Source organism: Pinus tabuliformis, chromosome 6 (assembly GCF_031772625.1).
Source record: "Pinus tabuliformis cultivar Carrire ecotype Pingquan chromosome 6, CPIR1, whole genome shotgun sequence".
NCBI lineage: Eukaryota > Viridiplantae > Streptophyta > Pinopsida > Pinales > Pinaceae > Pinus > Pinus tabuliformis.
In genome coordinates, this window is record NC_142292.1 from 1,019,647,164 (window position 1) to 1,019,661,632 (window position 14,469).

At 34.3% G+C, this 14,469-nt stretch overlaps 1 protein-coding gene across 1 annotated transcript; it reads right to left on the reverse strand.

Moving 5' to 3' along the window:
- Positions 1–822: 822 nt before the first annotated feature.
- LOC149262461 (uncharacterized) lies at positions 823–1,449 on the reverse strand. Its single transcript, XM_089379818.1, has one exon. It carries the CDS (start codon positions 1,447–1,449, stop codon positions 823–825), a length of 627 nt encoding a protein of 208 aa, XP_089235944.1.
- Positions 1,450–14,469: the final 13,020 nt, after the last annotated feature.

The following is a 14,469-nucleotide window of genomic DNA, read 5'->3' on the forward strand; positions in this document are numbered from 1 at the left end:
ATAATAATCATTTAATCTAGCCAATGTGAGATGTATCTGTGTATAAGTGTTTTGATGGTTATCAAGGATTGATGCCTATTAGAATTTACCGCCATTTAATTTATATAGCTGCATTAATTTAATTTTAAAATCATGATCAAATTAGATATTAAATTGTCATATATTATTGTTTTTCAAAAATTATTAAATATTTTTAAAACATTCACAAACATTTCATAATTTTTCTAAAAACAAGTATATATGAAATGAATTTAAAATATGAAAACTTAAACTCTCAAATAAATATTAAATTATGTACTAGGTTCTTAGTATATAAAATAAAAAAAATTAATAATTTAATTACTAAAATTTATAAAAGTAAATAATTTTATTAACAAATTATAATAATTAATTATAAATCACAAAACTATAACGTAGGCCATTTATAAATAAAACATTAAATTATTTTTTAATATAATAAATCACTTTTATAAAACTGATAAAAATGAAAATAAATAAGATCATTTTAAATAAAAATAATATATATATTTATATCAGAGAGAAAAGCAGCATGAATTTATATTAAGAGAATATAAAGGTCTGGTACATAAAATGGCCGTCTCATCATGGCCGTCTCATCCTATAGATAAAACAGATAGGTCTGATACTAAAAAGTTCTGAGCTCTTACAAAATAATTGTCCAGATATCTAACAGATATATCATGATAAGTCAATATTAAAAAACCATCCAAAAAAAGAGAGGAAGATCCACATGTGAAAAAGGATCCACATAAACCACAGTGGAAACGATGAGAGAAATATAGACAAAACCATGACTAGAGGTTAACCAGCAGGTTCGAGTAAAGCAGATATATGGACCAGAACAGTGGCAATGGGCACCTTGGACTCCTGAAAGATGCGAGCATTCCTCCATTTCCACAGAAACCAGCATGTAAGGATGAATAACGATCGCCATGCTGGGCGTTGTTCACTCCACCATTTGAATCCCTCCTGTACAGATGAGAAAGCCTGGTGAGGAAAACCATGAGATAAAGAGAGATCATACCAGATTTGGGACGATGCAGCACACTGAAAGAACATGTGAGCATTTGATTCTGACGCCTGACAACACATGGGACATCTTCCCGGACCCATCCATCCCTTCCTTTGAAGAACCTCCCATGTGAGGTTCCTGTTGGTAAAGATCAGCCATGAAAATAAAATCGTCTTGAGTGGACAGGACGCTTTCCAGAATTTGAAAGGAAAGATGGGTGCGGAAAGCAGAGAACGGTTTGTAGAAACAGCAACATATAGATCCTTGACACGAACGGGCTGAGTGGAATTCCGCATAGACCATACCAGCTCATCTTTTGTACCTGTTTGTTTGATACCTTTACTTGCAAGATTATTAACAGCAGAACACCAAATGGGACGAAGAGAAAGAGGCAGACATAGATCATCTTTGTCCATCCATATTGGAGAAGATGAGGACCAAGATTTTATCAATTTATTCCAAGTAAAGAGACCTTTTGAGTGCAAGAAGAAAATCAGTTCGGGAGTGAGCAGCGATTCCAGTCCATGCACAGTTGGATCAATACCAAAATAGATGCTAGAGCCAGTAGAGATTCGCCATCTTAAGAATCCGAAGAAGAAAACCTGTACCTTTCTGAAACTTTGCCAGATGGCTGACCCCCTTTTTGTACCCAGAGTATTCCTCCTGTGCCAATATACCAAGCTCCTTCCTTTCAGATATTTTTGGTTGATAATGTTACTCCACTTGCCCTCACCGAAGATGCCTCTATAGAGGGATTTGCAAAGGAGGGCCTTGCCAAAGGACCTCATATGTAAAAGACCCCACCCACCCTCCTTCTTCGGTCTTGAGATGGAGTCCATCTTAACTAAGTGGATCTTGGAATGATAAGATCTTCCTCCCCATAGAAAATTAGCAGCTAAAGAGACCATTTTGTTAATAATAGAGGCGGGAAGAAAATAAAGATGTGCCCAATAAACCGCAAGATGAGATAGGACGGTCTGTACCAGGATGAATCTGCCTCCCAAAGATAGGAATCGCATCTCCCATTTTGAAATTTTATTATAGAAACGATCAATCAGCCATAACCAGTCCTGATTGCGATTCCCTTTTGCTTTGAGAAAGAAACCCAAATATTTAAAGCCTTCCTTTATTGATGCCAGATTAATACCAAACAACGTGGCAATCCATTGATCTGACTCCTGATTAGATTCATTGTGATACAACATGGATTTGATCCTATTTATGACCAAGCCCGAAGCTGATTGAAACTTTTGAAAGATCTCGTTAAGACAGAGCCAACCTGAATTGCATAGCATAGCGAAGATAAGAATGTCGTCTACAAACAGGTTATGAGAAAGGTGTATATTCTTGCAAATCTTGATCGGCATGCATCATTTATCAGCCATTGCTTTGTTGATCTGGGTGCTGAGAGTATTCATGACAAGAATAAAGAGGAGAGGTGAGAGAGGACAACCCTGGCGCAGTCCTCTCTCCGCCTGAAAGAAAGATGAAGGGATACCGTTGATAATAACTGAGTATTTAACATTTTCTACACATGCCATCACCCAGTTTATTCCCTGAGACCTCAAACCGATTTTGGCCAGTAGGATTCTAAGGAACCCCCAATCGACACAGTCGTACGCCTTTTCCAGGTCTATCTTTAGAATAGCCGCATCAATGTTTTTTGATAAAACTGAAAATAAGCATTCTTGTGTCGTGGCGACTGCGTCGAGAATATTCCTGTCTTTTAAAAATGCATGCTGGTCCCTGGTTATGAAGGAGTTGAGAACAGGTTTCATTCTCTCCTCTATAATTTTAGAGATGATTTTGAAAAGAATGTTGCATAATGCAATAGGCCTGAAATCCGATAACGATTCAGAATGATCCTTTTTGGGGATAAGAGCTAAGAAAGTAGCAGTGAGAGAGCTATTTATATTCCCAGATATACGTGTAGCATCCACCATCCCCAACAAATCCTCTTTAAACATATCATAGAAGTGAGAAAAGAACTCAATCAGCCAACCATCTGGCCCAAGACTTTTGTCCTTTTTGAATTTCTTGATAGCACCATGTAGTTCCTCTTCCGTAACATGCTTGAAAAACTCTGTATTTGCATCTTCATCAAACATAACAGGCACCAGGTCAACCACCCAGAAAATGTCATTTATCTCGTTCCGCCGCCGCTGGTATTGTTTCTGGAAGAATCTTGTGGCCTCCACCGATATGTCATGCTGTGAGTATAGGAAACCCCCATTACCATCATCAATCTTCCAGATCGAATTTTTACACCTCCTTGCATTTGCAAAATTATGAAAAAACTTTGAGTTTCGGTCACCCTCCTTGAGCCAGGTCGCTCTGCTTTTGAACCTCCAGGATGCTTCTTCCTTTAGCAGCAAAGCTTGTTTCTTTTTTTCCAAGATTCTGATAAGATTTTTTTGATCAAAAGACAAGCAGTCGAAATTTACTGAGGCTGAGAAGATACATAACTCCCTTTTTATGTCAATCAGCTTCTGTTTATCCTTCTTCCTCTGTTTGCTTTGCCAATCCTTGGCCACCTCCCTTAAAGATTGGATCTTTTCTCGGAAAGTGGTGAAAGAAGCCATCTCAGATTGCTTTAAATCCTCCCACTTTTTTGCTATGACCTCGTTGAAGGATTTATCAGTCAAATATATTCTATTAAATTTAAAGGAATAGCCCAGCCTACATTCAATATCCTTCCATTCAAGAAAGATGGGTCTATGATCGGATGTATGATCATTACCTGTACTGGCAACAGGCATTCCCCATTGGGCGATAATGCTAGCATTGATGATGAAACGATCGGGTCTTTTAGCAATGAAAACCAGACCAGATCGATTGTTATCCCATGTTGGAGACATTTTGACAGGAATAACATCAACCATATTCCTGTTTAGAAATTCCTGACAGAGTCTATCGGCCATAGAATCATTCTTCCTGCAATTGCCCCAACATTCATTAGAATTCAGAGTGACGTTAAGATCACCTGCAATCAATAATGATTCAATGTCTAGGATTTCCGAGGTAAACAAAATATCCCAGAAGGAGGACCTGTTCCTATAGGGCGCATAAATGTTCAAAATGTTTAGAATCTTAGGTCGACCTCTGATAGAAGTTGAGATAAGGATGCCTGCACAACATTTAAAGGCTTTAGCTTTAACCCATATCGGGTCCCACAATACTACCAGACCTCCAGACATACCATCAGCTTCGAAAGCAACCATATGCCAAGACGTAAACATTCTTCTGATATATTTATTTTGATAAATTTAAAAATTATAAAATGTATATTTTATTTAATTTCAACAATTTTATATAATTATTTATTTTTAACCATTTTCTTTATAAAAAAAGTTAAAAAATTTATATAAGACTTACTATATTGATAAGGTAATTATTAATTACTAACTTTACTACTATATATCATTTTTTTAAATTTCAAATCATTTTCATTATAAAAAAATTATAAATTTTATAAACATGTTACATTAACACGAATGCATTAATAACTTTATAGCTCCATGTACTCCATTTTTTTGTTTCTTTTGAACAATCATTGATTAACTTTACAATCCACGCACTCTTTAGTTTATTTTTATTTTTTAATTTCCCACTTTCCTTGTAAAAAGGTATATTGAATCTGATAGTGTAAGTTACATTGTGATGTGATTTAGTGTATCCCGCATTTTGATTTCTTTCCGACAATGACGAGAATGAATTAATAATTTTAAAACTCCATTTACTCTAGATTTTTCTTTCTTTTAAATAATCAATTTTATTAGTGACTAATTTTATAACTTAACTCTTTGTTTTCTTCTAATTATTAATTTCGGGAATATGATGGGCTAAGTTACACTAATATGGTATTTCACTTTTTTTTTGGGTTTCTTTCTCACAATAACATAAATAAATCAATAGCTTTAAAATTCCATGTACTTCACAAATTTGTTTTTTAACAATCATTTTATTAAAGAATTATTTTATAATTTATATGGGTTAACAATCATTTTATTAAAGAATTATTTTATAATTTATATGGGTTTTATTTAATTTTTTACATTTTTTTTTAATATGTATAATATGATAGGCTAAGTTACATTTATATGTGTTTTATTATATTTTATATTTTTCTTTCTTTTCAATAATGATATAAATGAATTAATAACTAGTATAGATCTATTTTAATCATAAATTTATTAAGCATTAAAAAAATCAAATATCTTAATATAAAAACTTATTTTTTTAAATGCAAAACTTGAAAACAAATTTACATGTCAAAAATATTTGATAAATTAATAATTAATCTATATATATGTATATGTCAATCATAATACTTTTAATTAAAATTAACCAAATATACATAATGAATTTTATTTTACTATCTCCATATTATTTAAAAAAACATATGTCACCTCCACTATAAAAACAAATAAAATCACAAATAACCCTCGTATTATCGTAATTATAAAACTCCAGTTACTCTGAAAATTAGTTTCTTTTCAACCATCATCTAACTAATTTTACAACTCGTGTGACTATTTTTTCTTTAATTTCTCATCTTATTAGTAGAGTTTGATGGGCTAAGCTACACTGATATGTGATTGTACCATGTTTCTTTCTCACACTAATGTGAGTAAATCAATAACATTAAAACTCCACGTACTTCATATTTATGTTTATTTTCAACGATCATCTTTATTAATCACTAACTTTACAATCCATACCAGAATCACCGCGTGGGCCTCGTCAACCACTTCTAAAAAGGCGAGCCCGGGAAGAACTATAGGTCTGTTTGCGTGCTAAATACTCCACCCAAAACTTTAAAACTCCGTGTACTTTTTGTTTATTTTCAACGATCAACTTTGTTAATCTCTAACTTTACAATCCATAATCTCTTTATTTTAAATACAAAATAGTTTTGAAGTGAAGTAGGATGTGAGTGTTTTTCTTTAAAAAAAAAATATGATTGTAATGTTTCTCTTAGATATGATGTTACACTATACCCAGTTATTGATATATTAGGCCACTGAAAATTCATAAGCTTACCTTGCTCTTTAACCACCGACAAATTATTTTCAATAATTAGATGTGGTCGAACAACCGACCATACTTTTTTTTTTTGGGGTAATTTTTCCTGAAAAAGTTGGCTGTGAAGTGCCCAGCCATTAGAAATCTGAGTGCGACTCGATTATTCAAAATGGGATTAAGAGACTGTAAATGGGTCCCTGCAGATATAATATTGAAACGTGTAAATCATGATTGCATGGGAATCTGACGTTATTTACTCTTTGAGGTCCGACGAAACTTCCATGACAGCATGCGCAGCTTTATCGCTACTCCATCATTTCGTCAGTGTCATGTCAATTTGTACATTGAAGTGAAATTAATATTTTTTTAAATCTAAAAGGAAGAGAGAAAGAGGAAGTTTCTTTCCAGCTGGCGACATTGATGACGGTAACACTTTCCATTCAATCTCCAAGACTAAACCCACTTATTTATTTCACTATTACAGAGTCGTGCTCGAGAGTCGATAGCAGCTCTGAAATTTCACATTAATTATTAGCTGTATATGTGTCTATTCATCCCCAGGGTGGGCTACATAGCCGGCATTAACCATCATGATTCCAATTTACGTGAAACCTCAATAATTTTGATTAGTCACCATCCCTGTAACAGGGTGCTGTAGCGACATAAATATAGGAGTCGTTTAACGAGGCGGAGGGCGGAGGTATTGTCTGAACGGTTCAAAAGTGGTCAGTATTTGGGCAAAAGAATTTCAAAAAATCTTGTAGATATAGTTTTTGAATTGTGTTTTTATGGTGGAAATAGATTCAGCACCATCAAAAACGTCTAGGACGCTTAAAAGTTTGAATTTTAACCACTATAACTTGGATTTACAAAAATCCTTGCCGAATTTTCTCTAAATATGACCAAAATTTCCATAACTTTCTGAGCAATTCCTCCTGCACTACCACCATAAATATATAGAGAATCAAACGATATACACTGAGCAGCAACATTAGGATTTGTGCAGGGGCAGTGACAAAACATATAAATTATTTTATGGAAGTCATGTGAATAGCCAAATGGCATATTCCGTAAAGACTCGGCAAACCATATTTCCCATACTATCAAGTTTTAAATGAACCGCGGCTGTATATGCTCACCAAAAATGGGCATATATAATTTCCGTTCATTTAAACCCTGATAGCATGAAATTTATTGGTTGCCGTAAAGACTCCAGGTGACATTTATTATTAATTTAATGCACTTTCTGTGGACTCCACAAACGGTCACTATCGTCCAATTTCGAAAAACATGGATCACATGATAATGTGGAGTCGGAGATTTTATTGCGATTTAGTCCCTTCAAAGTTCAAACAAAGAGGGCTTTTACTTCGTTTTGCTTTCAATGCCGTGCAATAAAATCGCCAATTCTTGCGAGTAGAGTGACAGAAATAGAGTGACGTTGTGGCGGTCTCTAGGCGTTATGATAGTGTTACCTTGGTGTATGTAAGATGTATAGGTATTGATTATTGTTACGCATTTTGGAGAACATAGCTATTGTAATTCATTCAGAAAATATAAACATAGTCCTATGCATTTTTTACTTTTAGAAATTAAACAGCCCTTTCATGGATGTATGGTCGTTTTATGTTTTTCTATATAGATTATGTGTAATTTTTAATTGCTTAAATTATATTTTAAATTAATTTGTTATTATTATCTTTTGATTAGGTATGGAATATTGTATTCAGTTTGTAGTTAAATTTATATTAGTTTAGGGTTGGCTAAAAATATTTGTAAATTTTTCATAGTTTTATTTTGCACATTGAAATTAAATAAGTTTTGATTATTTTTTAATTTAATTTTCTATAATTTGATTGGCCATAGATTCAACATGTTATTGTTCAATGCATAGAATATTGAACTAGAAGTACAAAGGTCTTATCAATTAATAAGCTAAAGGTACAAAAATCTCTTTATTTCTTGGACATGTAATTATGCTAAACATTGTGTAGAGTTGCATAATCTTTTTAGACTAATTACTAAGGTTTCTCATGACTAAGCCTGCCCTTCCCACCCGAAGCCATACCGCTTGCAACTTAAAGAACTAAACCTTATGGGCATACTATGCCATCTACTTGCAACTTAAAGAACTAAACCTTGTGGGCATACTAGGCCATCTACTACTACACCGTGACCTTACCCTTGAAGTGGTCTTTACCGAGTTCTTGATGTCTATTTATGTCCTATTTTATTCTATAAATTTAATTGAGAAGAATGAATTTTTAACTTTTTAAATGTGTGCTTGATATTTCATTTATAAATGAGATTATTCAAGGTTTAAAAATAGATACACATACATTTTATTATGATTTTTCTAACATTTTAGTAAAGGATATATTCTTTTTGAATATAGTTTGGGTTGGTTAAAGTTAACATTTAAAACACATTAATTAAAATGATAAACTTTTTGTTTGACTAATAGAGAAGTGAAATTTTTGGAGCTTTAACGATAAGGATTATTAAGGTTTTAGGTTTAAGGATTTTTTTTGTATTTCATGGGTTGTTAATATTAGTGGTATTTTTTAACCTAATCTCTTAGAATTCTAAGAGATAATCTTCATTACTTTAATATTTTAAGCCCCATGCATAGGGGGATTACCTTTTTTTTTTAAACTTGATCTCATTCTTTTGAATAGAGCTATGCCTATCTATTACTGTTTTCCTAATTCCTTATCCTTATTAGCTTGTTCTTTCATCAAATCTTTATTTTCTTTCCTTTGCATATTCTTTGTCCCACAATGATGTTCCAACCCTTGATCTTGATCCTCCTTAGATCTTCCATCCATAGAATTGATGAAGTGAAACATTGGGGGGCTCATTGAGCTTTAGGAGAGAGGAATTGCTTTAATACTCCTAATTGGTTTATAAACTTCTATTTACATTCGTCATTATTTGAGAATCATTTCCACCTACTCTTATTATCTTTGTTGTAGGCATGGATTATTGCATTCATTATCCCTGTAGTAGGCATGGGATATTGCATTCATTATCCCTGTCGTAGGCATGGGATATTGCATTCAGTTTGTGGTCAAATCTATATTAGTTTAGGGTTGACTAAAAATATTTGTAAATTTTCTATAGTTTTACTTTGCACATTGAAATTTAATATTTTTTTGACAATATTTTAATTTAATTTTCTACAATCTGATTGGCCATCAGATTCAACATGTTATTGCTCAATGCATAAATTAATGAGCCAGAAGTACAAAAGTCTTATCAATTAATAAGCCAAAGGTACAAAGGTCTTATCATAAATTTGTATTCTTATGCTAATAAAATAATAAGTAGGAGAGTAAAAATAGATTGTAAAACATAATACTCATTGTCACAAAGCTGGCAAATCACATTTAATAATATTTTTCCTGGTAAAAAAAGCCATGTGAGATTATAATGATATTGTGGAATATGACCTTCTTTCCAGCTAACATGAAGATCCCCGATTTGAATCAAAATTAGATTAAGATAAACAACAACTTAGACTTATTGGCTTTTTGTCAATTAATTTTTTTGACTTTGGAGACTTGGTTAGGGTGAGAAAATTATAATATGTTAAGTATGGATTCTTTTGGGAAATTGGGCTCCACATGCATGAATTAAATGGTCTTTTCAGATAATTTCATTAAAAACAAAATCAACATCATGCAAGGAACATGCTAGCAAATCAATGTTTTATATTTCATTATTTTCTATTATATTATTTTAGAAATTAATTTAAAACTAAATTTTTGTCCAGTATATTTCACACTTAACACATGGCATTAATGTTAAAATCAATTGAAGACATCATCATTAATTTAATGTGTGAACAATTTCATCTTTTATCATTAAAAATATATTACTAAATCATTGTTGTTTTGTATCAATTTATAGTTTTGTGTAAATATAAATACTAATATAAATATTTTTTTTCTTAACTTTAAATAATAATAAAATAGATTATCTTGCACACTCAAATAAAAAATGATGTTTTTTTTTTTTTCAATACAAGATAACTCATCTAAATTTTCAATACTTTCAATTTTATAATTACAAATTTCCAATAAATAAATACATTTCCTAAAAGTTTATATTTAAAATTTATAATTACTAGTTAACCAATTTCATAATATATAACATATATGTCATACATTCTTGTCATTGTTAACTTTTTCATTTAAAATTTATCAAGCATATTATCATATCTAATCATCATAATTTTAAATAAATATAAATTTTCAACTCTTTAGTTCACACGTATTCTAAAGTTAATGAATGTTTGAATGGACTTCATGACAGTGGAGTACAAATTAATAATAAAAACAATATATTTAACAATAGCATATATTTTAACTAGACTAGCTACTATGTAGCACTTATTAATATTTTATATTAGAAATTGAATGAGTTACCTATTTTCCTTTTAAGTAAATTATTTTACTTTAATTATTTTTTCTTTTTGAATTTTGAAATATTCTACTAAAGTAAATGTAGGTTTTAACCCTATACAGAAATTACCTGCATAGGAACTCTAAAACACAGAAAATAAACAATGCGAGAGCATAACACATAAAACACATATACACAGAGATTTCCCCTAGATCCCAAAACCGGGACTACCAGCTTGATTTTTCATTATGTTCCTTTCAATGTTATAATACATATTTATGCATGCTGAAGCATCTAATACCATGGACCGAAAACCATCACATCCAATACCATGGACCGAAAAACCATCGCATCCAAAAAACATGCGCGAAAATCATGCACAAAACCATAGGTGGGTCTACCCAACCTAACATAGGGTCCAAAACCAAAATTTTCCGGGGCGCTACCCTGGAACCCATAAAGTGGGGTTACGGGTACACCTCAAACCCCCTGTGACCCCCCCTAGTACATAATCAACACAACGAAGGGAAGCTCCACCCCCCCCACCCTCTAACCCCCTGGTTAACTACGTGGGCTAGTCATGGAAAGAATATAACACAACCCAACATTCTCCCACTTGTTGTTTTCTTTCCACAGAGGGCCACAAGAGAGCTTAGTCATTTTTTCAGCCCTGAAATGCCCATTGTCTCTCTACACCAAAAGAACTTCTCAAAACTCACAGATTTTGTCAATGCATCTGTAGTATTCTTCAAACTGTCCACCTTTACCAACAACACCTTTTTGTCTTCTATCATATCCCTCACAAAGTGATATTGAACATCATTGTACTTTGTCTTTGAATGATATACAGGGTTCTTTGCCAAGAAAATTGCACTTTTGCTGTCATAGTTTATCCTTATAGCTCCCTGTACTAACCCCATACTTGAACACAATCTCTGCAACCAAACTACTTCCTTGCTTGCATGAGTGGCTACCATGTATTCTGCCCCTGTAGTTGATAGTGCCACTACAGATTGTTTCTTACTCATCCAACTGACTGCACCTCCAAATAGGTTAAACACATACTCACTTGTAGATCTTCTCTGATCCAAATCTCCAGCCCAGTCTGCATCAAGAAAGCCATGAATATCCAAAACTCTATCCAATCCTGGTCTTCCTTGGTAGCACAAACCATAATCTCTAGTGCCACACAAATACCTGAAAACTCTTTTCATTGCCGTCCAATGCTCCTTCCCTGGTTTTGACATAAACCTGCTCAATACTCCCATTGCATGTGCAATGTCTGGTCTAGTACAGACCATTGCATACATCAAGCTACCGACTACACTTGCATATGGAACATGGGACATATCCTCTTCCTCTTCTTGTGTCTTGGGACACTGTTCAACAGATAACTTTACACCTACAGGAATAGGAACTTTTAATGTTTTACTATCCTGCATATTAAACCTCTGTAATATTGTCTCGACATACTTCCTCTGGTTTAACCAGAGCTTCCTCTTTGCCCGATCTCTTTTAATTTCCATGCCCAAAATATAGTTTGCAGCACCAAGATCTTTCATGTCGAATTTGGAGGACAATTGGGTCTTCAAATCTTGGATAATTTCTTTGTTATTTCCAATCAAAAACATATCATTCACATACAAGACCAGATAAATAACACGATCACCAATTAATTTAAAATACACACAGTGATCTGCTTTGCTTCTGGTGAACCCAAGTCCCCGTATAAATGTATCAAATTTCTGATACCACATCCTTGGTGACTGTTTTAACCCATACAGAGACTTCTTTAACTTGCATACCAGTTCTTTCTTACCCTTCACCACAAAGCCTTCAGGTTGCTTCATGTATATTTCCTCTTCCAGATCCCCGTGAAGAAATGCTTTCTTCACATCCATCTATTTTACCTCAAAATCAAAAGCAGCAACAATAGATAAAAGTAATCTAATAGAAGTTAGCTTGGCAACAGGAGAAAAAATATCACCAAAATCAATTCCTGGCACCTGGGAATAACCTTTTGCTACCAACCGAGCTTTGTATTTCTCCACCTTTCCTTCTGCATTTGTCTTCTTCTTGAACACCCATTTGCTGCCAATGGGTTTCCTTCCAGCCGGCAACTCCACTGGATCCCAAGCCTCATTTTTGTGTAAAGATGTCATTTCATCAACCATGGCCTCTTTCCAGAGTTTTCCACCCTCTGAATCTATTGCTTCCTTCACAGTTCTGGGATCATCATTAGTAATAGATAATAAAAAAAATTGAACATAAAGCAGATGGACTATACCTTTTTGGTTGCCTTCTTTCTCGAACTGATCTTCTTACACCCGAAGTTTGTGGCTCTTCATCTTCTAATTCCTCCTCTGTTGTAGAGTCTGATTCTTCCTCCTTTAGCTCAAACTCTATCTTCTCAAGTTCCTTTGGTTGGACTTTATGTTTAATAATATCTTTCACCTCTCTGAACACTACATCTTAGTTGTACACAACCTCCCTTGTTGCTGGGTTCCAAAGCTTATAACCCTTTAAACCATCCTTATACCAAATAAAGATGCACTTTTTAGATTTACTATCCAACTTGGTTCGTTTCTCCTTTGGAATGTACATGTACATATGCATCACATCCAAATACCCTTAGATGTGAAAGAGAGGGTTTCTTACCAGTCCATACCTCTTGTGGAGTCTTATCCTCCAACACTGATGGACATGACCCGTTGACCAGGTAACATGCAGTATCCATCGCCTCTGCCCAGAATTCCTGTCCTAACTCGGCACCACTGAGCATGCTTCTTTCCCTTTCCATCAACGTTGGTGGGCTCCAGTATTGTAGCAATAATGCTACAACTCCTGGAGCTTCCTATCTCTAATTTTATCAACCCGGTAGTTCGTAACAAACTTGGAAGCGACGGTGCTGTATGCACAAGTACTAGCTCTTGTCGCAGCTGTCACTTGGTCAGCTGGCACAAGTCCGCTAGGGCTCAAGCCAACTTCTATATGTTCTCAGAAGAAGCTTTCTAAATGATGGACGAAGGCTATCTCAAAGGAAATTAACCTACTTTGCAAGAATGAACTGAAAGCCAACCAAACATGGAAACCCTAGTAAACCCTAATCTGACTAGTTTAACCTCTATGATGCAATGGTGGGAGTGCAAACTTCTAGAAATGATGCCATTACTTCTAGTGAGATGAGATGCATGAATTTAAACTACTTTCATTGAAGAGAACACATTTTTGTATTTTTGCTCAAGTGGGTGGAGTTATTGTGATTGTGCTTCTTACTAGGTCTTGACTGTGCAGGGGTAGTTCAAAGGGAGGAAGGCTTGGGAAAGGTCAAGAGGGCTCTGAGAGGTTCCAGGGGATCCATCACATCATTCCACAGAAGTCCACAACGTTCAGGTGCTTGGCAACCGTGTTTGCAGGCTTCTACAGGATGTCTGTAGGGGATCCTACAGGAAACTCAGGATTTCTACAGGAAGTCTGCTAACTTCTACAGGATGTCCTACAGTCGGAGTTTTGGGTAATGGAGGAGTGAATGAACTGTATGGATGGATGGGTATGATGAAAGAGGAGCTCGAGATGGCCTATGGACAGAGATATGAGGTGGAGAGAGAGTGGATAGAGCTGGTTGGTCGATAGAAGGGTAGAGGCAATGGAAGGTCAAAAAGATTGAGCAACGTGGATAATAGAAGGGTTGGAAGGAAAATGAGCTGAAAAGAGGATGAGTAGGTGGCTTAGGCACGGTTCAGAAAGATAAGAACACGATGAAGTGGTGTTGCGCAGTGTAAATGAAACAAATCACCCTTATCTTGCATGTAAACGAAAGTTCACCAACCTATTCTAACTGTTTTATTAGGAATCAAAGAACATCAATGTAAGTTGAAAGGAATTCGTGCATGATACTGAACCAAAGAGTCATTACTCAAGATAAAATCGCATGGACAACTCTTCAATCGAAAACATTACAACAATACTTGCATGCATCTGCTAAAACAATGTTTTTTTTTTGC